At 33.0% G+C, this 26359-nt stretch overlaps 1 protein-coding gene across 4 annotated transcripts in view; it reads left to right on the top strand.

Moving 5' to 3' along the window:
* Positions 1–18757, top strand: part of LOC117101730 (receptor tyrosine-protein kinase erbB-4-like) — a 64821-nt gene extending 46064 nt beyond the window's left edge. For 2 of the 4 annotated variants that reach the window (XM_033241767.1, XM_033241766.1), the window contains exons 17-30: positions 410–702; positions 1987–2122; positions 4196–4231; positions 5266–5379; positions 6323–6421; positions 6817–7002; positions 7385–7540; positions 7975–8050; positions 8176–8322; positions 8904–9001; positions 9407–9589; positions 10213–10384; positions 12579–12668; positions 14577–18757. In XM_033241767.1, coding sequence (XP_033097658.1) covers positions 410–702; positions 1987–2122; positions 4196–4231; positions 5266–5379; positions 6323–6421; positions 6817–7002; positions 7385–7540; positions 7975–8050; positions 8176–8322; positions 8904–9001; positions 9407–9589; positions 10213–10384; positions 12579–12668; positions 14577–15013 — 2223 coding nt within the window. In that variant the 3' untranslated portion in view covers positions 15014–18757. The remainder of the gene's footprint in view (positions 1–409; positions 703–1986; positions 2123–4195; positions 4232–5265; positions 5380–6322; positions 6422–6816; positions 7003–7384; positions 7541–7974; positions 8051–8175; positions 8323–8903; positions 9002–9406; positions 9590–10212; positions 10385–12578; positions 12669–14576) is intronic. The other 2 variants (XM_033241768.1, XM_033241769.1) reach the window with 2 other exon arrangements.
* Positions 18758–26359: the final 7602 nt, after the last annotated feature.

Raw genomic sequence — 26359 nt, 5'->3', positions numbered from 1 at the left:
TATAAAACTCATTGTGTAATAAAATGCCTCCGACGGGATTCAAACCCACGACCGCTCGCTGACAAGGCGAGCATTATAACCACTAGACCACGAAGGCTTCATGGTTGAGCAGGTCCAAATAACCTTCGGGAACATTGTATTACACAATAGTGCACCTTAAGAGGGCGTTTGGCCAGATAAATTATCTGGAGAAACGGCTAGAAATAAATACTGTCGTATATTGTATATGATAAAATGTACTTATTAAACACTGTATATGTACCTTTGATGATTTATATTACATTTATTCAGCAGTGTTAACGGCTAAGTTCCTTCAATATTATATTATATTATATTTCTTATTTTCAGTTGTGTGAAAGCCTGTAAAGGCGAGTATCATGTAAATTGATTTTTTTTTTCTAAATTTTAGTTTGAATGTGCAGCACAATGCTCTGAGGAGTTCCCTTTTCAGAGTTCACCGTACATTTGTGTGTCCAACTGCTCCGAAAACATGTTTCCTAACGATAAAAACCTGTGCAGAAATTGCCACTCTGAATGTATGGGTGGTTGCTTAGGTGATCAGAGGAAAGATTGTTTAGCCTGTAAGAACTTCAATCATAATGGGGAATGTAGGGAGACCTGTCCAACAGGAAGTGTTGAAGATGGAAATATTTGCCGGAAGGTTGATTTGTCGACTACAGGCAAAAGCACTGATACACCAAAGTAAGTTTTTAGTTTAGGTTTGGACCAGCTGCCCCTCAGTTTGTTTAATTATGTTGTTGTTAATAATATTTTCCATTTTTCTTTATATGTTCATTCATTCATTCTCTTTAATGTAGTCAAATGTATTGGTTAAGGAAAAAGGACTACTTGCTTTGGAAGTTTAAAAACTAGTTACTGTTAAACATGTTAAACATGTACTGACAATTAGCAGACGGCAAAGCGTTCTCAGCACGGCAAAACAAAGATTTTGATTCATTCTAACACAAGCAACTGCCTTTCCATATCTATCAGTAATCAGTGATATTTTTCATAAGTCCTATTGAAACCATAACCCTTTCAAGATGGTACATTGATTATGCAATTCTTTTCGCTAGTTGGGATAATTTAGCATCTTTTCAGTACTTCTTAACAGATAGTGATGGATTGTACTTTCAGGAGATATAACAAAATACAGTAGAACCAATATTAAGGGGACACCTTCGTGACCAAAAACAGTGTCCCATTAATAGGGGTGTCCCCTGAATAGGGGTGTCCCAAAGGATAGGTTCTACTGTATTTTATTAGGCTCTTTAAGCTTTTGTAAGTTTACTATGTAAGTAGAATATTCGTAATGTCTTTTAAGTTTTTGAAAGGGCATCTTTTATATTAAAATATTTTATTTATGTTCAAACAAAATTAGAGTACTGTAACACTAATTAAGTTGAAGAATTGAAGAACTAATATCAGTGATATAAACCAAATTTTTTCACTTGTATGCAAAGATTAGGGCAGATTAATGGGGGGGGGGTGGCAGGTACCCCCTTTTGGGAGGTGGAAAAAAGTGGAAAAAAAAAAAAGGAAGAAAGAAAGGAAAAGAAAAAATTGATTGCCCAACACCCAAGTTATTTTTGGGCGTCTAGAACACAAAAATTTTGCAGGGGCATTTCCCCACACCCCTTAGGGTAGTATTATCTCAATCAGCCCCACTTTCGGCCCTCCTTTTGGTTTATCTCTGGATCCGCCCCTGAAGATTCTGGTTTACCAACATACAGTAGTATTTTAGCCTCAGGCCAGGCACATTCTGCATTGTACAATTGTTGCACAGCTATCCACCAACAAATCTTTCCTCACCCTCTGAACACTTGACAACGCATGCCATCTGTTGATTGTCAGCGGCAGTCTCAGCCAACCTCCATTGAAAACTGCACGCGCCTCATCGCAATGCATGCTCTATGGGATCGTGTGACACTGTCCAGTATCCTATCATGTTGTCCAATTTCTTATTTTATTCAGTTCATTTTCTAGGTCTGGTTTGTCATCTCCATTGATAATTGGTGTCAGCTTTTCGATTGTGTTAGTAATGATGGTGGTATTCTTCATTGGATACGCTTTCTACAAGCGAAAATACAGGGACAATATGATGGATCTTCCCACAACACTTGTAAGTCATAACTTCAAATATTGTGATCATTTATTCACTTCCTTGGAATATCTTTATGTTTGGGAATGCTATTTAATTATTGTGTTTATCTTTTTGTTTAATTGTGGAAGTACTGTAGTGTCTTTGGAATCTACTGATTATAATCTGTTACTTATTTCCCCCTTCAATGCAACCTTTCTGTTATTATTACTTTAGGAGGTTCCTTTTCTTAAACATAATATATCAGTCTATCATTATCAACATCAACATCATTCTCATCAACATATCATCCTCATTATTATTATTATTATTATTATTATTATTATTATTATTATTATTATTATTATTATTATTGCAACCATCAGCCTCCATCATTTTCATTATCATGATCACAATTCTTATTTTCATTATCACCAACACCATCATTATATCATCATCATCATCATCATCATTATCACTAGACAGGGTTCCCGTCCCTAAATTTTGTATTAATCAGTGAAAACTTCTCAAAATAAATTGATTTTGACACGAACGGAGTTCCATATTACTTTTGCATAGCGTTCCTTACTATACTTTTCTGGGATTAGGGAAAATTCCTTCTAAATTCAATGACTTAACCAAAACAGACACTGGTGGCGCTTTCTGAAATTATCAAACACTAGGACTTTCGGCAAGTCTACATCATCACCAGCAGCAACTTTACAGCAACAATAGTATTGCAATAACAACAGTAGCACCACCTTCATGCACAACCATATCATTTTCACGATCATTATGATGATCATTGACCTAATATAAAGTCATATTATAAATCTACCAAAAAATGTTGTTGAAACCTTATGTTCTTTTCAATATTTTTGACAATTTTGGATCACTTTCATACATAGTAAATCCTATCAATCATTGTTATAATGCATGTATGTGTTGTCTTCTTCAAAATGCATGATTTGTAATACATGTTTAATTGTATGTTCAAATTCACATTGCAAGTGATTTATTCATTTGAATTTCAACTTGTCACACAAATTGTTGATTTGTCAGTAGTAACACATTCATCACTGTTACGTCTGAGTGCATTTCGCATATAAATTCAAATATGAAAGAAAATATAAGGAAATAATTTAGTATTTCTTCACATAAAACAACATCCTAAATACAGACACATTTCAGTTCTTATCATTGGCCTAGAATCCCTTACCCTACATCATTTATAACAACTTTTTCCTGACAAGGTACCCTAATAAACTTCTTCCTCATTCAGAATAAACCTATTGTAGGCATCGCCTTAATATTATGTTTTCATAAATCATTTACTTCACATTCATCTTAAGGTTTGCTGTCACATGAATAAAAGAGTTATTCAATATGATTTTATAAAATTACTGTCAGTGATAAAATATTGGGAGGAGGAACATTAAATAATATTTAAAACATAGAATTGCTCATTGAAAATTTGAAATAAAAATAATTTATAAATTTTATTTAGAAATATAAAAACAAAACAATTTATTTCTCACTGACTTTTCATTTATTATAAAACTCATTCCTAGTCAGTTTAAGAATTCACACAAAACATGTAAGAATTATATTAATTATGTGTCAATTAATTGGCAAATTAAACATTTTGTTTATGCAAATCTAATCTTAATAATATACAGAAAAATATACAAATATCCATTTTTAATGTTTATTTACAATTAAATTGCAATTATTATTAACTTTCTTTATATATTTATAACAATAGTCATTATCATCATGTATAATATATATAATAATAATTATAATACTACTTATTTTGTGTTAAACACAAATAGACACACTGTATATAACAAAAGGACATATTGTTAATTAGTTAAATACTATTTTCCTTTTAATAATAACACTATTATAAAATAAAGCTGTAGCATGTTAGTTAAGGTGCTGACTTTCCAATTTCAGGGTCATGGGTCAAAGTTTTGTCTAGTAACATGAGATATTTTGTTTTACATTTTGATTGTATGTTACAGCACATTAATTCATACAAATTCTAACGAATGATGCATGATGGTCAATGCAATGTTTTTAGTTTTTTGCATGCTTCTTCTTTATCATTAGGCCATTAAACAATTGGAACACCCAGAAGAAAATGAGGTATGTTTAGCATGCTAGGTTTAGTTCTATGGTAACACTGTTTAATATTCATCCACTTAAACATGTTGATGTTTCATGTGTAAATCTTTCAGTATGTGTGCGGGGGTTGGAGGAGGGAGGTGTATTGGATATGTTGAGTTAGAGGAGAAAGGATGAATTGGGGAAAGCATGCATTGAAACCATGAAGATAATTATTTTGTGATGGTTTTTAGCAAATGCATGAATATCAATTCATATTATAATATAATATTTATGTTGAGATCTGCCAGCCAATAAAAAAAAGTCTAACCTGTACTTTGCATGGAAAACTGACTTAAGATGTGTAGTAGCGGTATTAGCGTGTATAATTATAATAATAAAATTGTGAACAACACAGAAAGCCCTGTCTCTCTTGGAAATTGTTGCTAAGGTCTCCCACAAAAAGCAACTGGTGTAACATAAACATATGCGTTTGTGGGGGAGGGGTGAACATAGGCATATTCCTGGCCCCACTTAATTGAATATGACTGATTGGTCAGTTGATAACTCTAATTGACACTTTGGAAAGTTGCACTGTGGCTCATTTGCATATGTAATCTTAGGGCTCCCTAGTCGGAAGAAACCATTTTTAGGAGATCTGTTTAAATGAGCTTTCTTAACATTATTTTGCTGTGCATGGTGATGCCCACAATTTTGGCAATTCTGGTACCTGCTGCTGCTGTAAACAGTTTTATGTATATATGAATTAATTTGATTGGATAAAGACCAAGAATTATATACCTTATATACATATGTGCTGTCTCTTATACACATCTAGATGTGTATAAGAGACAGTATATATATATATATCAAAGTCAAAGTCCCTTTGTGTATTCTTAGTGTATCTAATGGGAAAATTATCATTATATTATTATATAAATATATATAAATTATCCATAATTTTTTAGTTCAATACTTACATTTAGTAGCCCAAAAATGTTTGAAGTATATCGCATGACTGCGGAAAGATTTTGGCTATATATTTATACTGAGCATTGTTTTTATTTCAACTTCAGCCTTTGACCCCAAGTGGTGTTGCCCCAAATCAAGCACAGTTGAGATTAATTAATGAAAATGAAATGAAGAAAATGTCCAAGCTTGGAAGTGGAGCTTTTGGTACTGTCTTCAAGGTAATTTATATATATTTTTTATTATTATTTATTTTTATGTATATACAGTATATATTTTATCTAAAGACTACCGGAGTTGTCAAAATTGTATGTATCAGAGTATTCATTACCACTACACATTATATATTTGACACATGGTATATATAAAACCTGTATACAAGCTTTATATATATATATATTCAACAGTCTTAATGGCTAACTCCCTTCAATATCATATATAACATACGACAGTATTTCTAGCCGTATTGCCAGATTTATCTGGCCAAATGCCCTCTTGAGGCGTAGCATTGTGTAATACAATGTTCCCGACGGTTATTTGGACCTGTTCAACCATGAAGCCTTTGTGGTCTAGTGGTTATGACGCTCGCCTTGTCAGCGAGAGGTCGCAGGTTCGAATCCCGTCGGAGACATTTTATTACACAATAAATTTTATAGGACTTCACTCGTTGAAAAGCTACAGGGTAGCCTACGATGTTCCATCATGTCCTTATTTAAACACTGTATATGTACCTTTGATGATTTATATTATATTTATGTATTCTACAGTGTTAACGGCTAACTCCCTTCAATATCATAAATGTATATGTGATATATATATGCATACAGTGTTATTCACCTCATTGAGCTCTTACCTGTAGTTTAAGTTCTAATGAGAATTCTTTTTTTGGCTACCCTTTTATTGTTTTGTTGTGTTAAAAGAGTGTTGACTGCATTTTTAAATTTTATTGTTATTTTGTGTTTTATCATTGTCTATATTTAAGCTTGCTATTTTTAAATGTATGTTTGTTGTCGTGTTTTTGTTTGGAGAGTCTCTCGATAATAATTAAGTTTACTTTAGGTTATCTTCAGGCTTTTGTCTTTGTCTTTTTGTATTTTATTGCCTGAAAATAATAAATGAAATGAAATGAAATTTGGTCTAACATTAAAATTCTTTTTTCAACAGGGTGTGTGGACACCAGACGGTGAAAAGGTGCGGATACCCATAGCCATCAAGGTTCTCCAGGAGGGACTCACAGCCAAAGCTTCAGGAGAGTTGTTAGAGGTATGGCTTGTCTACCCTTGCATTTTGGCCTTCAGCTAATGCTCAGGTTATCCACTGTAATTATGTAATTACAGTGGAGAGGGGCTTGGAGTGCATACCCCCTTAAAAAAAGCTTGAATTAGGGGAACAATATTTATGTGTAGTGAAAAAACTGCAAATATCAATAATTTTGTGGGAGATGGGTTAGTTTACTGAGGATTTTTGCTTGCCTGCAGGAGTGTCTGAGACATTGCCAACTTTCCTGGAGTCGCAGATGACTGGTGACCACTTTTTTACCATTTCTGATGGATGTTGACTGTGCTGCAATTTATCAGACATGTCTGACTAAAAAACACAAATCTGACAGAATGCAGCAGATGATTCTAATAAGTTTCAGATTTTGTTTTAATTTTCAGGAAGCATATGTGATGGCGTCGGTAGAACATCCTTGTGTATTGCGATTACTCGGCGTCTGCTGCGGACAGGAAATGATGTTAATCACCCAACTTATGCCAATGGGGGCACTATTGGAATTCACCAGAGAACACAAGGGGCGCATTAGCTCACAACACTTACTGTTATGGTCTCACCAAATTGCACAGGTGGGTCACAGAAGATGTTGGATTTTCTATAAGCTCATAAAGAATTAATAACACATTATATTTACTACTTTTGTAGGCTTTACATGGACGTTCTTTACTATTTTTCACAAACACCTTGCAAGAGAAGCTTGTAGAAATCCAAAACACAATATTCTGAAAGTAGCCATTATTTAACCATAATATGTAGGCCCTGAATATGAATATATCAGCAAATAACTGTAAGCACAATTTTAAGTTCGTCTATTACCAAAGGACCTACCTTAATTGTGTAATAGCAGACCTTAACTAACAACTAATTTTTAATTTTTTTTTTTTAACAACTAATTTTCTAATTTTTTTAATATTAAAAATACTATTTAAAAAATATTATTGTCTTTTGTAGGGAATGGTGTACTTGGAAGATAAACACATCATTCACAGAGATCTGGCTGCAAGAAATGTTCTCGTCCTTTCGCCAAATCAAGTCAAGATCACTGATTTCGGTCTCGCAAAATTTCTTGAGGTTGAGGAACATGAGTACAAGTCAGATGGAGGGAAGGTTAGTAGCAGCGGCAACATATAAGCAATCTTGTAGTTTCAACTGCACATGACAATGTCAAGTGTCAAAGTCATTGAACTTAGACACATAAAGAGCAGTTGAATGTAAATGATGGCTCATTTGGTGGAGGGGATATGCAAGCAATAGAACTACTATGTAAAAGTAGAACATTTATATTAATTAATCCAACAAATGTATACTTATAAATACAACTAGCATCCTTGTTGAAGTACTGCGAACAACCACTAGTAATTGCCAAAGCGATTCAGCTTTAAGATGGTAGAGAGTCAAAGTGGCGTTCCAACAAGCAATGGATTCCACATTAGCATTAGCTTTACTGAGCTCTTTATTTCTACCTTAAAACTTTTAAATCAATTTTATATATATATATTATTATTATTTAGTTATCAAATCAATTTTTACTTCTTTTGCAGATGCCGATTAAATGGTTGGCACTAGAATGCATAATGTATAGAAAGTTCACCCATAAGAGTGATGTCTGGAGCTTTGGTTAGTACTAAATACATTTTAGTAATAGTTTTCAAAGTCTTCAGTCTCATCTAATAGTAATGATATCAACGACATGTAATTAATGCTCTAGGTGTGTATTACACAATATTGTTTTATTCTTTAAGGTGTGACACTCTGGGAGCTTATGACCTTTGGTCAGAAACCATATGAGCGTGTGAGGGCGCGTGATATGCCCGAGATTCTGGAACGAGGCGAACGGTTGTCCCAGCCCCCGATTTGCACAATTGATGTGTACATGCTCATGGTCAAATGTGAGTAACTGAGTAATTTTCCAATGGAAAAAAAATTAAATCATTAGTGACCACCTCAAGTATGTCTCAACTGGAGGATGTTTACTAACACTAGGTTTTGTTATGCTTTGTTGTTTAATCTTTCTGAGGCATTAAAAGATGACACTCTATCATAAATTACTAAAAATGTGTCTATATTGCTATTTCTGTTGTGGGTGTTCCTGTAATGTGTAAATAAAGTTAAATCTTATATCACATATTTTCTTATTTATGATACTTATGCTTTTAATCCTAGCTTGATAATTATTCTTAAAAAATTTGTCAATCAGTAGGTGGTTATAATATGATCTGAAATTTTAATTTTTTTTTTTTATTTGACATTTGAAAGTTTAAAAAAAAATCATTGTAATCTGTCTTTCTAATTTAAGTGTAGTTTTTCAAATGAAGCTTTATAGTGTAATAAATATATTTTATGTGTTTTATGTATTTTTCATTGTAATTACTTTATGAAAAAGTAGGATGATTGAATGCAGTCTACAGGGTTGTGATATGGATAATGCATGTAGTAATTAATATTGTAAGTTTTTTTATTTGATTTCCAGGCTGGCTCTTGGATCCAGAGAGCAGACCAACATTCAAGCAGCTGTCAGATGAATTAGACAGAATGGCAAAAGATCCTTCAAGATACCTTGTTATACAGGTAAAGTACTTCACACATTATGAAGAAATTCTGTATTTTCTTAAAAAATACCTTTCCCCCCTCTCTGCTCCCATACATGAGTGATGTGACATCATAATGCCCATATATAAACAAATCACAGATATTTGTCCCAGAACATAAGTGACAGGAAGTGGGACACATGCCCTCCCAAAAAAGCACCTCAGATCTACCTCCCCCATAGGAAATTTTCTGAGCCAAAAAATTAACCTCATGGCAGCAAATTAGTTCACTAAGTGGGTGAAAATATTTTAAACGAGTTTTCATTGGAATAGGGGATTTAATTCCGCATTTTTTCTCACCCCTTCCCCCACCCTTAGGCTGAAACCAAACTATGCCCCTATTCAAAATATTTATTTTTAACGTTATTTATGTTCTCTTTTACAGAATGATGGAGCGCAAACGCTTCCAATGACGAGTAAAGATGATTTTTATAAAAGCCTACTTAGTGATGGTGGAGAGGCAGATCCTAACTTGTTCATGGATGCTGACGACTACCTACAACCCAGTGTGTGCAATACTGATCCTGCTTATCGCTTCCCAGAAGTGGATGATACGTTTTTTGATGAGGTAATTTCAGTCGGTATAATACAGATCAGCAGTTCTCAAACTATGGGTCGTGACCCAAGATTTTTTTAGTGGAATTTTATATCCTGCTAAAATTTTCCATTTGCACATTTTAAGTATCATGAAAATTTTTACTTTTATTTTGTTTACTATTTAATTACCCATTTTGAGTATCTATTTTTAGCGGTCTTGGAAGTGGATATCCTAGATGTTTGTTTAGGTTGTTGGTCAAATACCTTGAGAACCTTTGCTATAGATAAAAGCTGACTTATTGTGGGAATGGTGATCCTTAAGAGATTTTGTATTTAGTAAAATCTGTAAATATTTATTCATTTCCCCTAGATGAGGAATTTGATGTACCTATGCTATTGCCTCTATTTGCAACAAAAGTATATTGTTTTCATCTGTAGTAATATTCATATGAAAGTTTAGACATGGAATTCAAGGTTTTGACCACTTGAATATTTGGACAAAGTGAATTTATTATCAATTATTATACAAATTGAAACATATTTTTAATTCTACTTTTTTTAAAGTAGGGCACTGAAGATACCCAATTGTACTCAGACTACTGTAATAGATCAATCAATTAAAATTGATTCTCTCTTTTTTTCTTTTTTTTCTAGAATCGAGATTATTTAAATGATGCTGTGACAATTACTGGGGTGCCTTCATCAGCCGTTTGCTATAAACCCAAGGGCTTCCCACGTACTTCCACTACCAGTCTCAGGTACTCCCAGGACCCCACAGTTGCAAGTCATTTACAGCGACAAAGAAGCAATGCAAGTAATGGAAGAAGTAAGCAGCTACATTTGCCTAATATTACACATTTCTAGGCCTGGTATAATTAAGTTTGTCTGCATCATGATCTTTCTAGCAGCATGAGGTTTGATGACTGCAATAGCTTCCTTAATTTGTATTAATTATTACTTATGTATTAATTAATACATTAATGCAGATGTACAGTATTGCTCCCAAGACCAATATGGATGATTTAAGAGTGTTTGAAAGAACAGAGTACGAGGGTGATAATTATTTTGAAGAATTTACAGGAAGCTGGCAACTTGCATATTTTTAAACAATAGTAACGTTTTTGATCACCAATGTAGCCAAAGTTACATCAATTGGCTAGTGCATTTCCATTGCTGCTATTTTTGTATTCAGCTGTGCTGGCTATTTATCCATTAATCTGAAACATACTTTCAATGCAAAAACTACTAGTTTTGTGGACGTGTTGACTGCCAGTGTCTTGGAATTTGTTTGACCCATTTTGGGTCTCAATAGGAATAAAAGAATGGGCTTTTTATTTCTTGATCATGATGTGGGTATATGCGAGGGTAGGTTTCAATAGAATGACACTTTAAATTATATCATGGCTAGAGTGATATAGAAAAATGTTTTTCAAGAAATGTGGGTTATAGATTATTCAATATTAGAATTAACTGCTACTTTCTAATCCATTTGTTTTTATTTTATTGTGGTGCTGCATATGGAAAAAATTTTATTGCTTCTCAATACTTCAAGGCGTGCCCCAAAACACTAATATTTTTTATATATTTTTCTAAACCCTCTTGATGATAGCTAGGAATACACAAATAGAAATCACATTGTCATTTGTTTTAACACTGCCTAAAATCCTTTAAATATCCATACATTTGCAAATGCATTCCCTCGTGATTGAGAAATAAAATATTTGTATGTCATAGGAATTACTTGTAAGTAGATAGATAGAATCATGAGATACAGTAGTTGTTTTCTGTATGTGTTTTTTATGTTGTTTATTTTTGTAAGTTCTGAATGTCTTTCTTATGGTATTTGCCTTTGCAGTAGCCAAGATAAATTTCATATCTCACACGTTTGATTTATGAAATTATAGTTTTTCTTGTATCCCTAATTCATTTTTTAAAGGACATTTGCCATTTTATTTACATGACCTTACACATTGGAAACAAATTGACATTTAAATTATATTTAATTTTTAAAAGAATAATTAATGTGTGCAGCATTACAGGTTTTTTGACGCCTAATAATTATACCCGAACATGTTACTCTTGTTTTGTCCTTTCGTACACAATTAATTGAAAGGGCAACATACAGCTAAGATCAGATAAGAAAGTTATTTTTACATTTTTTTTTAATTCAGAAGTAGTTACTCAATTTTCAGGATTATTATTTAGGATTATTGAAATAGGGGGTGGTGGGGGAAGGTGGGTGCTGATGGGAGATGGGGTTTTGAACATTAAGTGAAGAGAATGTTGAATGATTCAATTTTATTCCCTTGAGGGGACTAGATGTCAAGCTTAATTTTTCCTCTTCCCACAAGCTTTTTAGGGGGAAAGAATGTGTGCTCCCTATGCTCCTTCAATGTCAACTTGCTTATTTACAATAACCAAATTAACTGCATTTGCATTTATTACTTCAAACATATAGGCAATTTTGTTTAATTCATTCATTCTGGTTTATTAAATTCAAACAACCTTTCACATTGCAGAATTACGCTGAATTTACTTATTCGAATATATTTAGATGGTGGCTAACAGCAAGGCTGACTTAAAGAGGCCCTATTTCAAAATAATTCAAATACAAATATATGAGAAAATTTTTTTAAATATTCAATAGTTAATTTCATTTTAAAATTAAAAGAAAAATGAATTGTATTTAGAGATAATATTAATTGGATAACTACTATTTAACCTACATCTTTATTTGCATTTTTTAGATATTTTTGATACTGTTTTTTTATATTTTAACATATTTTGGTTTCTGAATCAGGTTAAATAATGAATCTTGGCACTTGGATATATCCAATTCCAAATAGCAATATATATATATAATCTTTATAAACTTATTCAAATTTTCAAGTGTTACTAATATTGTTACCAGCTAACAATTTGGTGCTTCGTAGGATAATGTGCACTGCTTCCTAATGGGCACAACTTTTTTACGGTGGAGGATATTTAACATCCATTGGCTTAATCATTTTTTCTACTAGATCCTCTTCCATGTTCTGAGTATCAGCCACTAAATCATGACAATAACACTTATCAACCATTAATAAGAGAGGAAGTAGAGCTGGCAGATGGTAAGATGCTACATCTCGTTCATCGTATTGTTGCCTAATTTTCATTTCCACGGTTTCTTTAATTTTTTTTTTTTAACTAAACAGTGTTTTGTGTGTTTTGTGACACATTTTACCTTGATTGGTACGTTTTTTGGGGATCATTCTGTTGCTTTCTTTACTTTGTTGTTGTGATTAACAAAAAATAACTTTAACACATTTCACCACAGGGGACATGAGTTCACATACGAGGGGATTTGCTAAGCAGTGAATTCATATCCAAACATAGCACTTTCGTATTGCATGTAAACTTTCTGGAAAGCAATGATCTAATAATAAATGCCTTACATTACATTTGATGGGAATGATGGTGGCGCCCTCTATCGTAGCCAATGTTTTTAGCCTACTAAATAATCATAAATTTTTTAGCTTATAATTTAATTTAGAGTGAGCTGTAGCTTGGTTGGTCAAGTGCTCACCCTCCAGTCTAAAGGTTTTAGGGTCAAATCCGGCATTTTTAATTTTAAGTAAATTAATAAAACTTTTTATTTCCAAGGTCAGCCTAGGGTAGTTTAAGTTTAAATAAAATTTCTAAAAACCTTTAAAAAATATAGTTGTAAATTCTGCACAAGCTGGTCTGGCACTTTTCCTGAAGAAAAACAAAATGAGCTACTGTACTGGGCTTCAGTTATGAAGTTGGCCCATAAGAAGTAAAAGTCAAAAGCAGTTTCTATTATTAAAGAATATACAACTAGTTATATATTATTTTTAACTAATGTCATGTCCCTATGCAATATTGTTTTATCGTAATAACAAGTGTGGGTGGACCGTAAAGTGGGAAACCTTGCAAATGCCAATGGGATGCTGTCCAGTAATTTTAATTTCAATTTTCATGGATTTAGAAAATAAAAATTGGCTTAATTAAGTGCGCCATAATTTTGGTTGACCTAGATTTAATCGGCATCGAGTGAGATACTGTAACTTTTCAGCCAATGTGAGGTGCTGGATTGCCAATCCACTGCAACGCTAACCCTACATATAATAATGTAATGTGTTCTGTTTTTTGCCACAAGCAATTTTAATTACCTTATTTATTCCTTATTTTACCTACAGAAGTATTTCAAATATCAACAATAAAAAAAGACATGCTGATTGTACAAATTTTTTTGTATATTTCATGATCTTTCATCTCATTGCTAATTAACCAAATGTGTTTTACAGTAAAGGTTCCTGTAAATTGAAATCATATATTTTTGTGTTTTTTTTTTAATTATTGTTGTTACTATTTATATAGTAAATTTAGATTACCTTTTTAGAGTTTATTGATCTAGTTCTAGGTTTTTTTTAAGCTTTTTCTAGACTGCTAAAAGGTAATCTAAATTGTACTAGGCATGTAACAGTGTTTGTGTGGTTTGGATTATTTTAATGATTATTATAGTGTACAACAGTCGCGTCATCACAACACCAGGTGGCGCACTTTGTTGTCAACCAGATATTGGTGACCGTTTATTACGCCTGAATGACTTCATTATCTTAGTGGTTTAGAATAGACTTTCTGGAATAGGCATTTTAAAACCTAATAATTTACCATCAAAATGTACGAAAAACACAAAAGCTCACATTATATTAGTTATCGAACACACATTTAAGCATCAATTAAAATTTACAAAGAAAAGCTAAGATACAACATCTTAACAATTACATCAGAAATTGGGATCAGTGGTTTGTCAGTGGAGAAAATCGCATTTTGTCACCAATAGAGTAGTATAACAATGGTATTGTGATATAACACTGTAGTACTCTTCAGTTTTTGCATGCAATGCACTGTGTTTTGTGAGACGGTAGTATTTTGCATGATTTACAGCTTGAAAATCTTATGTTTTCAACTTGTATATTTATTTCCATTTAAACGTTCTTCTTATTTTCATTTAGATGCTTTAGAAGAAGAAAATTACCAGAATACACCAACAAGAGGTGGCAGTGTGTCAGGTCCTGAGGATTATATGCCTCTTAAGAACGGCCCAACCATGGTGGGGATGGATAACATGGAATATCACGCACTATTACAAAATGCACCTGGGCACTGGTCAAAACCAGGTGGTATGAATCGACAAATGAGTACACCTGTCCAGCAATCACCTTTGAAATACCCACCTGTAAGAAATACAAGTTTAGGAAGTAGCCAGCCTCTATTGAACGGCCAGGTTGACTATCAGAATCTTGCTAACGCCTCTTCTGGTCACCAGGACATTTTATCGACCCCTAAGAGATCCAGTAACGTTTCCCAAGCAACGAGCGATGGCTACTTATCGGAGCATGACTACATGAATAGCGAGCCACCGCTCAGCCCCACTGAATCAACAGTATGAACAAACGGTTACCCTAAGCAGTATAAAAACATCAACCTATGTATATAAAATGTTTTGAATAATTTTTGATGTCTAGATATTTATTTATGTATTGAATTGTTTTGAAATGAAATAAAGAATTATGCAACATTTATCCTTGCATAAATTTGTAGCAGTCTTCTGCTACATACCCAGTGTGGTTTTCTGCTACATACCCAGTGTGGTTATCATAAGTTATTTACATGTTTCTAAAATCTGAAGTTTAACATATCGTTAGTATATGGTTCCAGCCGTGAATGGGAGATGCATGGAAGCGCTGGGAAGGTGCAAGAAAGAGATACAGTCTTTCATGGCTTTACCTTTTTTGAAAAGAGAATACATCAACAAATGCTGGGTATTTGTTAATCATTCCAGTGGAATAATGTGTGTAGTAGAAATCAACTGCATAACAAAGTACATTTAAGATAACATTGATATTTGTGTACCAAACTAGATATTAAATACCAAAGTTAGATGAATAATTGTGGCCTGAAATTTTAATGCATTTTATTTAATATTGTCTTGCTTTTTCAATAAACTGTATGTCTGTAGCAAAACACAGCTTTATATAAATTAAAAAGGTGAGTGAATATGATGATTTTAATGTGAAAGTGCTACGCTTTAAATTATTGTTTGTTTGCCTGTTAAAACACTTTTATAAAATCTTTTAAAGAGATCAAAATATTTATAATGCTTCTGTAACCCCTAAATTTAAGAACGTGTGTGTGTATCATTATCATTTGAATAATAATATAACAAAATTGTACCCTGAATATTTTAGTTTATATGTATATGGGCCCATAGGAAAGGTTGGTACCTTGTGAATTAATATTAGTCATAGATTTATACTCTCAGGGGTGGTTCAGAGAAAAATCTGGGTATGGGCATGTGGCGTTCAAAGCACCGAACCAGGCGGGGGTGAGGAGATGGGGTGGATGCGTGGTATAGCCAATCAATACAAGTACACATATTACAACCTCTATAGAGGTGTTATGCAGTGCTTTAGTACCACACTCTTCTTCCCTCTTTCTTGTTTTATTTTTTTTTTCTTCTCGCTTTTGTTTTTTGGGGGGGGTGGGGAGCTCTAGCCCCCCCTGCATCCACCCCTGACTTAAGTAAAGTATGAGGAAGTCGAAATGTGATGAGACAATGGGTGTGTGGTAGGTTCATTCAGGACCCCCTCCTCTTTCCAGTGATTCCTATGGGTCTCTACATGCAACCATTTAAGTGTGTTTCTTGTACAGACAGAGATGTAAATACTTAAATATTTTCATACAAATTTCAGTTGTGCATATCCCTGATATATCATGGCAGTTTTCCCCTTCTTCCTTTAATTCCTCAATAACGGGAGAAATGGTTTGTGGCTCGAAGGCAATATACCTGCTTTTTAATGTTAGGCTCTTTGAGTAGTTAAATCAGTCAATGTTTTCAATATTGAAGAAAATATCAATTTTCAAAAAAAAAAATCAATGTTTTATCACAAATTTTTACATAAAAATGATGGGCAGCATTTTAATAATATATTTTATGAACATAGGAAGTTATTTGAAATTCATAGTTACCATCAAAAACACTTTTGAGTGTAATAGTATGTTATATGATTATTTTTTATACTATAATTACTATACATTATTATTACTATTATCATACAATGTACACTGTTGGTGTATATATTGTATATAATGATGTATATGATATTTTGGTGATTTAAAGATACATATACACTATATATTAGAGATTATATTGTTTACTGGTATGATATATTTTATGTTTTGTGCTATTTCTGGTATGCTTATAAATGCTTTGAAAGAAAGAAAATTACCAGACTACTCCAACAAGAGGTGGCAGTATAAGATCCTGAGGATTTTATACCTCCTTACAAACGGCCCAAACATGGTTTGGATGAATAACATGGAATATCACGCACTATTACAAAATGCGCCTAGGACACCTGGGTACTGGTAAAAACTAGGTGGTATGAATCAACAAATGAGTACACATGTCCAGCAATCACCTTTGAAATACCCACCTGTAAGAAATACAAGTTTAGGAAGTAGCCAGCCTCTATTGACTATCTTCTAAAAAAATTGGCAAAATACCTTATTATTATTATCAATAACAATTTAATAGAATCACATATTTTGAAGCTCATCATTTAGGCCCAGTGGAGTTGCATTCATTTCTCCACACACACACACAAACACACATTAATTTTTCCCACGATGCAAGGTCAAATAGTGAAGATGTTTTAATGAAAATAATCTAATGAAACAACGTGCTGTAGACTTTTACCCAATTTTTTAAAACCAGATTTTTGAAATAAGCCTATGTAAAAATGTAACTTCTATTGGTGACGTACACACTCTGAAAAACATTTGAAAGGCTGATAGTGCTATTTCCGAGCATTTCACTGCCGTTTTCGAAATACTGTGGTAAGGCTAAGGTTGGTTACTTAGCCGGTTGCTAATTGCATCCACCGCCCATGTGTGAGTGATGAGCATATTATGCATTAATATATATATATATATATGTATATGTATATATATATATATATATATGTATATGTATATATATATATATATATATATATATATATATTACAAAATAAAATATATGAGTAAAGGGGTTTATGTATAGTACAATAAACATGCTGTATACTATACTATATATGATTCACAGTATATGTGAATATATAATATTATATCTTGCACTAAAGTTCATGGTTATGTAACATTAATGATAGGACCATTTTATGTATTCATTTAAGAATGGATGGCAAATATATATCATTCCATGTGTTCTATTGCTTTAATGATTATGCATGTTACTTAAAAACGATTGTTGTAATGGTACTGTATATAGGATTTGATCATTGTATCGTTACTTTTTGATGTTATATAATGACAAGGGGTTATATTTACGATTTTTGTTATATTATTTCAAGCATGTTCATGCAGCATGTTGTATGCCATATATGATACGTTTATATGGCAACTGATCTGTTGATGTTGGAATACATTCCGTAGAGAACTTTTCCTTTTTGTTATCTATTACGATAGTAAAATTTGTATGTAAATTTTAAGTTGAAACGTGCTTTATATTTTATGAGTTAAAAAGATTGAAACCTTTTAAGTTGTATTCATTAATGTTTTACATATACACTTTTAAAAAGTACTGTACTATATTTTTTATCTTCATTTTTAGCTCTTTTTCTCTCTTTTCGGAGTGCTTAAATGGCCGTCTCACGCGCGTATAACGTAACAGCTAGCGAGATTAATACAGTACAGTAACGTTACTTTCTCAATTTGTGAAGCGCCCCCTATTATTTTATTAAAGCCATACTAAAGTAATTCCGTGTGACACTTAAAACGACTACTTTTAATCAAACTTATAATTTCTTGGGTTGAAGGGGAATTTTTATATATATTTTGCTTTTCACACATCTTCTGAAACTTTGTCTCCAAAAATGGTAATTAGCATTTGAATCCGAGTTCATGGAAAAGCATACTTTCAAACCAAATACTTGTGTCTCTATACAAAACAGAACTTCTACTCAATTGTTTGCTTTGTAACTCTTCTACTCTATGCTATTCCCTCCATGGTGCCGATTATGTGTTTTGTTTATATTCATTGTGTACCGTATTGTAAGTACAGTATAAGAAACCCAATTATGTATCTAAATTGTAGGAGTAGTTGTTAAATAAAACAAATAGTGAACATAAACTATGTCTTTTATTTGTACAGTATCATTTGTATTTCAGTTTTAGAATCAATGCCGTGTGAATCAATGTGTGTGTTGTGTGTATGAGCAACTATATAGTAATGGTATCCGACCGCAGGGCCACGATTGCAACGAATCTAAAATATAATTAGTGTAGGCCTATGTATAAATGTCCAATTACTGTAATTAGTCATCTATAGACTCCAACCATATTTAATTATTATTTTACTGTATCGACACCGGTTGGTGGACCCTCTTTTCCGAAACATTCATTCATTAATTCATTCATTGTGTACATACATTTGTGGTTGATACTTAAAACAACCATCATTATTGGCTTTATTGCTTTTTGGGTTGTCTCTATTTCAGCGCTCTGTGTCCTACGGAAATGGCGCGAGACCATATAATATTACATTTTTGTGAGTTCCTTGTAGGCCTATTATTAAATGAGATGGCGATGGGGATGATAATGATGATGATGATGATGATGATGATGATGATGATGATGATGATGATGATGATGATGATGATGATGGTGCTACTGTTGATGGCGGAGATGATGTTCATACATTATTCAACAGCAAAAACAACAGAAATATAAATAACGTCAATAATAACAATAGTAATAAAGATAACAACAGTAATCCTAAAGTATTTCATCTGGCTTCATCAAATTGATTGGATATTTCTTTGTGATATCAAAAATACGTAGTAATTACTTTGCAAAGTAATTACGTCTTACTTTGGCTTACAAAAAATATAAGTCAACAACAATAAATAATAACGAAGGATTTTTTTGTGTGTGAAAGCTATTAGAAATGGAATACTGAACTGTACTTATATCTTCTGACCTATATTTCTTTATTCAAGTATAAATTAGAGTAATGTAAAAATTAGCCAGTGGCTAAAATTATTACATTTACAATATTGAAACATGTATTTAAAGATACTCTGCCAAAGAAAATCCGAAAAACAAACATTGAAGATTTAAGGAAATTTTTGAATAATTCTTTTAACAAAATCAAATATGCTAACTAACCTCCAACGAGAAGAGATTGATAAAATTAGTGTTCACTTATTTACAGACATTTTCCTGAGAAAAAAAAATATCCTAAGGCCTAATATAATACCAGAAAATTTAAGTGTCTATGTAAAATAATTGACGGAAAATTGTTTCTCATTCGATATTTAATTGTAAGTTAAACAACTTAAATATACAAATTAAACTCTTCAGTGTGGAATCGAATTTTTTACTTGTTTTAGCTCATAACATTCATCGTTAAAAAGGAACAGTAAGACAGGCATTAATGGAATAGTATTGTGATTAGCATAGTACTTATAAATACAAGTATAAAATTTAGTAAAATATAAAATTGAGATTGATAGTTAACATAGAGATCTTAATCAATTGACTGCTTGGTAGGAATGACGTCAACTATTGATGACGTCAGATGATTTCTATGGTTGTAGACTAATTTAATACCTCCATCATTAAAGAATGTTAAGGGACCGCGAAGATGAGGATCCTATTAATTAGAATATCAGTAGACGTGCGCCTTCCCTATTCCTGTTAACTTTTTCTCTTACATGTTATGACTCTTTCAAAAGAAACTAAACCATATATGTATTTCTCTCGTTACGTTTTGGCTCCTTTGTTCGTATTATATGTTAGGTAACAAATTGTTAATTGTACAGTACTCGCGCGAATGAGCGCCCGGGCGCTTAAAATATTTTTTGCACTTTCTGAGATGCGTTTATTCAAACGGGGTGCTTATTTAAACGGGCGTTTATGAAAACAGAGTGGGGCGCTTATGGAAATAGATGAAAATCGAGGGGTTCTAATAGGAACTTATTAAATTCGAGGCACTTTTTGAATGAAAAAAGGTTATATAAGGACATTACGAATGGTGGTGCGGCGGAAAACATAGATGTCCAGAGAACATGGCTCATGACAAGAATGCTGTGAATATTTACGTAACAGCAGAATAGCAGATGCAATTAGTGGTGGTGGGTAGTGGTTAGCTTGTTTGCCATCGGCCGATTGAGATTAGCACGACGGCAGAATTTTTGCTTATTCAAGAGGGGCACTTATTCAAACGGGGCGCTAATTCGCGCGAGTACGGTATTTTATGGAATTATCGGTAATAACATATATTTGTTGTATAATTGATGGTGTACAGATTATGGAAATCTGGAAACTCTCCCGTGGTTAAATGTCGTGTAAGCAAAGCTTACGGTACTCTGCTGTAGCTTTCACCACATGGTCATATTATATAAAATATAGCTAAATAAATGCTTTAAATATTAACATGGGCCTATTATGTTTGTGGAGGCAGTGTCTATCTTATTTTATCAACATTAAACAACAGATTAGTTTTAAGGAAAAGGTTGAAAGAAAGAACAGCAAACCATGTACTATAAATGCATTTTGAAAACGAGCAGTCAGGTAATGAGCAAAAAACCGCAACAATGGTTTAGTATAAATTTAATGTTAAATCGTCACAAAAATAAAAATCGATAAAAATGTCAAAAAAGTGTTATAAAACTAAAAAAAATAAATAAACAAACAAAAACGCAGAATAGGCCTATGCATTTACAGTAATTGACTTTTAAACGCATTTAATGACTTAGGACGCTTGATATTTTTTCCAAAACTTAAAAACAGTGCTCTTTGTTCTGGGTGACCTAAAGGTTAAGATTTTTCTGGATGTTAATGGTTAGACCAATTACATAAATTATTAAGCGACTGCATCCGGTTAATTAGATTATTACCAGACTTGTAATCTAAAGGAAGTCTGATATTTTAAGACATTCACCAGGTTCAGAAAAAGACACCTGTATGAGGAGTGTTGTGGTTGATCAACTCCTCCGTTGGCGCGAATCATTGCGATTGCAGTTTGTCGATCAGCAGCATTTCCAGGGATGGCACCATCGAGGAGGCCTGACTCAGTCGTGGATGGATTTACCATTGCAACAGGTGCGTATTGCCACAGATCCTATATTTTGTTGATTTTTTCTTTTAATTTGGGTTTATTAATAACTCGATTTGATGTCATTTATAAGTTGCCCAATTAGTCCGTGCTTGGAGTTGGCACGCGTGGTTTCGACCTCTTTTTCTTTGAAACCCTCCTTCATGCGTGTAACAGTCATCAAGTTTCTTTGTTTCATGTTTTTTCTTGTTCTCATCTGATGTCTTGTTAGTATTTTACATAATATGCTTTCTCTGTTTATCTTTAATTTGTGTTACTTTTGGATAGCTTAACAGGTGTGTTTGAATCTTGATAAAGAAGGAATGAAAACTGTTGGTTAACTTTGGAAAAGTTATGAAGTTTCTTTGCTTTCTTGTATTTTCTTTGTTCACATCTGATGTACCTTGTTGGTATTTCACATAATAACGCTTTCTAAGTTTATCTTTAACTTGTATTAATTTTGGAGAGCTTGACAGATATGTTCCAATTTTGGTACAGTTAAGCCGGTTTTCCACTAGGCGAATTTATTGGCGCGAATCGAAAGCGTCGTTCATGCGCAATTACATTTCTATCGGAGTTTTCGCTTCAGCGAAATTGGTAGTTCAAACTGTTTCTACTTTTTGCGAAGAAAAAAATGTTCGAAACTAACCAGAGCTCAGGAACCGATTTGCGCGAATAAATTCGCCTAGTGGAAAACGGCTTTATGAAGTTTCTTTGCTTTCTCGTAGTTTTCCTTGTTCACATATGATGTGTCTTATTGGTATTTCACATGCTTTTCTGATGTTATCTCTAGTGTTACTTTGGATTGTTGGAATCTCAAGATAAAAACGAATTGGAAACGCTTGACTAAAAATTTGGATAGGAGTCGATCTATGGTAGCAGAGAAGAAGCACGTTTGTACAGAAGCTTGTCTGTAGGTTTGAATATTTCCCTTTGAGTCTTGACAAGTTTGTTAAGAAGTGAATTATGCGATTTGGCTCTATTAACTTCGAGTAATTGCTCACAGTAAATATGCCGGTCAGTTTTTTTTTTGTTTTTTTTTTGTTTTTTGTTTTTTTAACTGGATTGCTGCCAGATTCAGATTTTCTACACATTAGTTTGATTGCAGGGATGACAGCACTCGTTTTCTATCTGCCAAAAAACCTCATTAAGAATTCTATTAATTGTGGCGAGTGGCAATGAACATTTACCTGTTACCTGTCGGTGTCCTCTGCTCTTAGCAGGTTGGCTATCATGGACCTCCAATCCATACGTAACCCCCTACTCGTCCCGAAGGATGAACTGGGTTCTTTGAAGTGCACATGTGCAAAATTGTGTACACTGGGCCTTGTTAGTTTCAATATTTATACATTTACATTTTGTACATTTTGAGAAGCTACATTAGTATTGTTGGAGCGAAATTTATATATTTTAGTAAGAACAAATTGTATGAGTGTATTGAAGCAAGAACGTTGAACTACCATATTTTGAGCTACCGTAAATATAATTCTAAAATGTGCAAAGCTGTTGATGTTATTAGAAGGTTATTTTCTTCCATACTACAGATGAATGTATAAAATTCTCCAAATAAATCTCATTGAAAATTTCTATTATGTATAGATTCGAAGGTGTTAGCATTAATTATTTACATAAGTGAGATTATACATCTGCGAAGAGACGACGCAGTGTGAAGCACAACAATAATGTGTTATGTTTGGTGAAGGAACAAGAGGTAGAGATGTGGGGACAATTTAATCATTATATTTTTTGCAAGGTTTGCTTCAATTTAAAATCTTGTTTAGAAACTACAACGTAGATAATTTCTGTTATAGTACCATATTGCTGGAGTTGGTTTTAAAAAATGGTTTAAAAAAAGTGAATGCTAGTGATACAGTAGCCAAAAAAACATTTGTTTTTGCATTTTGCTATGACAGTAATGTACCGTTGGTGACTTACACTTCCAAAAATTCCGAGCAACTAAATAAACCATGGATTAGTCTACAAGAGCCATTAAGAAGTCAATCCGGAAAAAGCACAAATTATACTTAAAGCTTTTAAAAAAAAAATCAGCGCGAGTATTTTTTAGTAAGTACAGGATATACAAAAATCACTTACGGATGTTCTCATATAAGGCTAAGTAAATGTATATGATGCTTATTTATGAGAACTATATGTAAGCAAAATAGGTGTAAAGCATGGAGTGTAATTATTAGTTGTAAAAGGAACCCATGACCTCCCACATTGGCTCAGAATGTCTCTAGATGAAGTGGTATAGTATAGAAAAGCATTTGACAATGATTTTATTAATATTTCTCCGAGTCTACGAAATAAGGACTAAACGTATGTCTGCTTTTAAAGCTGAACAGGGCTTTGTTCAATGACATAATGAGAACTGATATCGAAATTATAAAGTAAAATAAAATCATGAAAAAATATGAAGCAAAAAAATTGCACGAAAAATAACTATGCTACAAAGACTTCAGCGGTACCGGTGAAGGATGCGAAAAGTTATAATCATCTTACATAGAACCGGACCCTGTGACAGTCCATGGATTTTTTCAAAGGGTTTTGTGCTATAGTGGCAAAAGCCAATAATTAACAGATATATAGTGACTTGCTATGTATTTGCAAAAACTTTCATCTACTAAGATAAATTTTATTAGATTTTTGTCTGAGATAACTTGATATTCTTATTAAACAAGCTAGTGGTCAAGATGATAACATTAGAGGTTCATCTTCTCCTCATCCATTATTAATTCTAAACCTTATACGTATAATTAATAACTCTTTTGATACTGATACTGTAGTATTCTAGTTCTATTTCACTTAGCCCAAGTGAATAACTATACCATGTTTAGTTTTTCCGTCCATCGTACACATAGGCACTTATTATTATTTATATTTGTCACCATGGGATTTCATAAATATTAACGTACGTACAAGTAATAGTAGTTAAACATTGCTTTAACAGTAGAAATGATATAAAAATTATGTTTTACCATACGGCCTGCTCAGTATGTTGCAAAAATACTCGTGTTCGTCTCGAACCAGGGCCATAGCTTAGCTACGGGTTGCATGTATATTGGGCGGTCTGGGCCATGCCACAGTAGGGATTTTTTTTAATGAAAAAGTTGAAATCGATCAGTTTAATTGATTAATAAGTATATCTATCAGTTGTATCTAATCAAAATTGCTGATTTTCCCCGTGTGTCCTACCACCCTGACTGGAGCCATTGTAGGGCCTGAGTTGAACCCCTGTAGAAACGTACAGTAGCTTATTCTAATATTGACTGTCCACCCGAAATTGATTCCCCTGATTCTTAAGGCTCTATTGCGTATTTATCACCTGGTAGATCTATCCATATGGTCCTCCTGCCATTAATAAACAAAATGTTTACTAGATAACACTAAATAATATACCAGCAGTCTGTTATTTGAAAATCTAACGTATTCACCTTGCTTAATTCAAAAGACATTTAATGGGTTTACTAAATAATAGCATAGCATATTTTACCCTGTGTATTCATAACACATGTTTAATTTAGGCCACATTTTTTTTATATGTATTTCACAATATCCGTCAACTCGTATAATATAGACGCACATTTCTTGTTCTTCATATTGCATTATATAATATACGGTAATTATGTTCGTGTTTCTTGCACTTTATTTATTCATGGAGGAATAAGCATACTGTACCCTGTGTATATATAACACATGTTTTATTTAATTAGCATACTGTCGTTTTAGAGCAAAATGCTATAGTTGGTGCTGAGGTGCGAACATTTTGAGAATAAACATCTAGGTGCCCGGAAATTGCACTCTCATACCTTAAAAAATCTGACCGGTAATTCATAATCAACAATAAACAAATATTTTTCCTAATACAATTTGAGTGGGTGCGGTGGCACCGTCTGCACCCAACCTCAACCCCTCCACCCCACATCCGCCCAGCCGCATTTATATCAATCGTATCCGCTAAGTTCGCCCAAAATCAAATTTTATTTAGGCCTATTATTTTTTTTTAAATCGAACAGTAGGTCCCTCGCGGAGAAGCACAGAGCAGCTGATCAGTGAGGCAGATATAGGCTTAAAAATAGCGCAAAATACCGGTATGTTCCATAAGGATGATTATGAATTTTTTAAAAATCGAACAGTAAGTCCCTCGCGACGAAGCACAAAGCAGCTGATCAGTGAGGCAGATATAGGCTTAAAAATAGCGCAAAATACCGGTATGTTACATAAGGATGATTATGAATAATTCATGAGCTTTCACTTATGAATTATTATTATTTCAATAAATGAAAATATGAAAATGAGATGTAATGAATTACATTAGAAGCAAAGCTTTTAATGTGTAACGCTTTTAAATAATAAAATAATTAATTCTTAACAAAAAAACTTAATCTAGACCTAAGAAAATTTAAGATGTAAAAGTATCCCCGCCGGACACCATCCCGGTATTGCTGAGTCGAGGTTTCGGGGCCTGAATAGACAAGTGAAATGTTTTACTAAAATTAATCTAGCATTCTAGTCATTTAAACCTCAAACTATAACCTAAGCCAAAACTTGAATGCGATAAAAGAGTATTTTAGCTTCATTGCCCCTACCTAATTTAACAGCCTTCCTGACAACCTTTGAAAGTTCAATTCAATTTAT

This window comes from Anneissia japonica, unplaced genomic scaffold (genome assembly GCF_011630105.1).
Source record: "Anneissia japonica isolate Jap-2015-1 unplaced genomic scaffold, ASM1163010v1 scaffold287938_len408866_cov212, whole genome shotgun sequence".
NCBI lineage: Eukaryota > Metazoa > Echinodermata > Crinoidea > Comatulida > Comatulidae > Anneissia > Anneissia japonica.
This window is presented reverse-complemented; position numbering and strand designations above follow the sequence as displayed.